Source organism: Emiliania huxleyi (genome assembly GCF_000372725.1).
Source record: "Emiliania huxleyi CCMP1516 unplaced genomic scaffold EMIHUscaffold_531, whole genome shotgun sequence".
NCBI lineage: Eukaryota > Haptophyta > Isochrysidales > Noelaerhabdaceae > Emiliania > Emiliania huxleyi.
In genome coordinates this window covers 17,692-20,529 of record NW_005198008.1, presented here as the reverse complement: position 1 = coordinate 20,529, position 2,838 = coordinate 17,692, and the positions used below count along the sequence as shown (strand labels likewise).

General features: G+C 63.5%; 1 protein-coding gene across 1 annotated transcript in view; it reads left to right on the top strand.

Annotated features, from left to right (window-relative positions):
* Positions 1-1,147: 1,147 nt before the first annotated feature.
* Positions 1,148-2,838, top strand: part of EMIHUDRAFT_246820 (hypothetical protein) — a gene marked incomplete at both ends in the record, with an annotated part of 3,210 nt that continues 1,519 nt past the window's right edge. The window contains 4 exons of the mRNA XM_005765793.1: positions 1,148-1,168; positions 1,390-2,358; positions 2,486-2,521; positions 2,599-2,802. Of these exons, the coding sequence (XP_005765850.1) occupies positions 1,148-1,168; positions 1,390-2,358; positions 2,486-2,521; positions 2,599-2,802 (1,230 nt within the window). The remainder of the gene's footprint in view (positions 1,169-1,389; positions 2,359-2,485; positions 2,522-2,598; positions 2,803-2,838) is intronic.

Genomic DNA, 2,838 nt, shown 5'->3' with positions numbered 1-2,838 from the left:
CCCGCCCCCCCCAGCGGCAAAGTTTTCCCCCTGGGGGGGGAGGGTCGGCCATGGCTTTAAATTTCCCGGGGGGGTTCCGAGCAGTGCGCGGCCCCTCCGAGGTTTGAAGCTCCCCCCTCCCTTGGGGAAGTGAGATTTGCTCGACCCCCCTTTGATCCTGGGGAACAAGCTCCTTTTGTAGCTGGATGGGTCACACCGCCATCCCCGCCGAGGTTTCCCAGTGAAATGATGGAGAGGGGGGGCGACCCCCCCCGATTTACCCCTTGGGGGGCCCTCAGGGGGGGGCCCCCCGATCCTGTACCGTGTTTGTTATGCCCCCCCCCCCCCCCCCCCCGCTGAGCACACCAGCGAGGGAGGGCGAGACGATCGAGGGGTCCCGTACCATGCGGAATCGACCCTATCAAGTGCTCAAGTGCTCACATCGAAGGCTAGCTCAAAACAAATGAGACTCCGTCCCCGTGCCCGGTTCCTCTCGGTCGCGTTGCCCGTCCGGCGTGTGCACATGTGTGGATGCAGCATGGTGTCACGCTGTGGACTTCTACTAAATTGCCGCGTAAATTTCCCTTCCCAAGGAAAAGCTCACAGTGTGAGAGGGCGTCACATCTACCATCACACTTGCAACAATAACGATTACCCTAGTTCGGCCCAGCATGCTCTCTCTCTCTCTCTCTCTCTCTCTCTCTCACTCTCTCTCTCTCTCTCTCTCAGCATGCTCGATGCTCGAGCTTTGGACCACAGACGGGGTCAAACACTCAAACTGACCCACCCGATACATAGTCGTTCGACAACCCCGGGAAGATACCGGGAGATACCGGGAGATACAAGGAGATACGAGATACGGGCAGATACGGGCAGATACGGGCAGATACGGGGAGACAAGGGGAGAAGCGAGAAGATGCGAGGAGATGCGAGGAGATACGGTCAGATATTGGAGAGAGAGAGAGATACATCAAGATACCGCAAAAAAAATCCAAGAGATGGGTCGGGGGGCGGGAGAATCCAAAAAAGCCCAGGTGGCGTTTATTTTTGCTTGGGCGGCCCTGATGCCGGGGTAGGTAGGTAGGGTCTGGGCCCTCCCGTCGGGTTTTTCCCTCTTCCACGCTGGAATTTTCACAGCATAAAAAGAAATTTTCCCGCGGAAATCACGATGTCAACCCTCCCCAAGTGGGTGATCTGATGCTTGTAGGGCTTGAGAGTGGCCTGCCATGTCACAAGAAGGACTGTGGTTGCAGGAGAGTACCACCAACCATCACTCTAGTTGGTATAGTACCCCACCTTCACCCCTCCCATGATTTCTTTTTTAGTTTCCCATAAGTAAGGTAGGTAGGTAGGTAGGTAGGTAGGGGCACCGCAGGGGCCGGTCAGGTTTTTCCAGAATTTCAGCATCAGGGCCGCCCAAGCAAAAATAAACGCCACCTGAAAAGCCGTCCAAAAAGCCACAAAAAGCCAGCGAGCCTCGTTACGCGATTGCTCGCGAAGCGCAGCAAAAGCCCCCTTCCTCTTCTTGGAGGTGTCACGGTCCTCTGGGCGTTCATCTGCCTCTCGAGCGGCCGCGTCGCAATCCCACTCACCGCCGTCTTGTTCGCCACCTTCGCCAGCTGGCGGCTCCTCGGCATAGGCACTTTTTATGACGGCTCGCGGCGCCACTACACCAGCACACGACCTGCGAAGGCTCCTGAGGCTCCTGCGAGAACCATGCGCTTGGCGGAGCGCGCCCTCCGCGCGTGGCACCTCGACCTCTTCACGTACGTCCTCTCCAAGGTCTGGTTTGACCTGCTCTTTGTGTACGTGCTACGCCTGCTCCCCAGGCCATACTGCTGTCCGGTCGGCGAGTCGCCGCGCCAGCGCCTCTTCTTCTCCCTCGTGCTGAAGCAGTGCTCGGCGGCTGAGTCAACCGCCACGCCGTGCCGCGAATCAGCCTCCGCCGCGGCGCTCCTCGCCGCGGCGGCCGCGCTCCTCGCCGCCCTCGGCCTCATCGACCAGGGCGTGCAGAGCCTCGCTATGCGGAACGCCTCGGCCGCCCGGCTGGTGCAGAGCGTGGCAGGGATGTTCCTCGGCTGGGCGCTCGGCCACGCCTACGCCCACGCCATCTCGGAGGGCGGAGGCGCGGTGTGCGGCGACGGCTGGACGTGCAGCATCTTTGCCGATCTCGCCTCGGCAGTGCTTGTGACCGTCTCCGCGGCCCCGCTCGTCGCGGCGCTGCTGCGGCTAGCCTCCTGCGGCGGCGGCGCCAACGCCACTGCGGCCGAGGAGAGCAGCGGCGAGCGGGACGGCGCGGGAGGCGTGCTGCGCCGGTGCGTGTGCTCCTGCGCTCGGCTATTGGCGGGCGGGCTGAGCACGATGACGATGGTCGCTTGGGTCGAGGTTAGGGTTAGGGTTAGGGTTAGCACGCTGGGACGATGGTTGCCTGGGTCGAGGCGGCGGCGAGCGAGGGGAGGACCGGTCCGCACCACCCTCCTCACGAGGCGCGGCGGCCGCACTGCAGGCGCTCAAGAGCTCCATCATGGAGACGGGCCAGCCGGTCCAGCAGCCAGGCGCGCTGCGGGAGCCTTCCGGGGCCCTTCTCGCAGCCCTCGCGGAGCCTTCTAGGTGGTGCAGCTCGGCGCGCTGCAGGCGCTGCACGAGTCGCACGCGGACCTCTGCCGCGCGGACAACGAGAGCAGCGCCGTCTGCGCGGCGCCGCAGACCGCGGAGGCGCTGCTGCGCGACGCATCAGAGTACCGGCTGCTGCTGCGGCGGCAGATTGCCCCGGGCGGCTGGAGGCTGCCCCTCACCAAGCGGCTCCTCGTCCTCTGGGCGATCGTCTCACCTTCGGCGCCGCCGCCCCTCCCTCCCGCC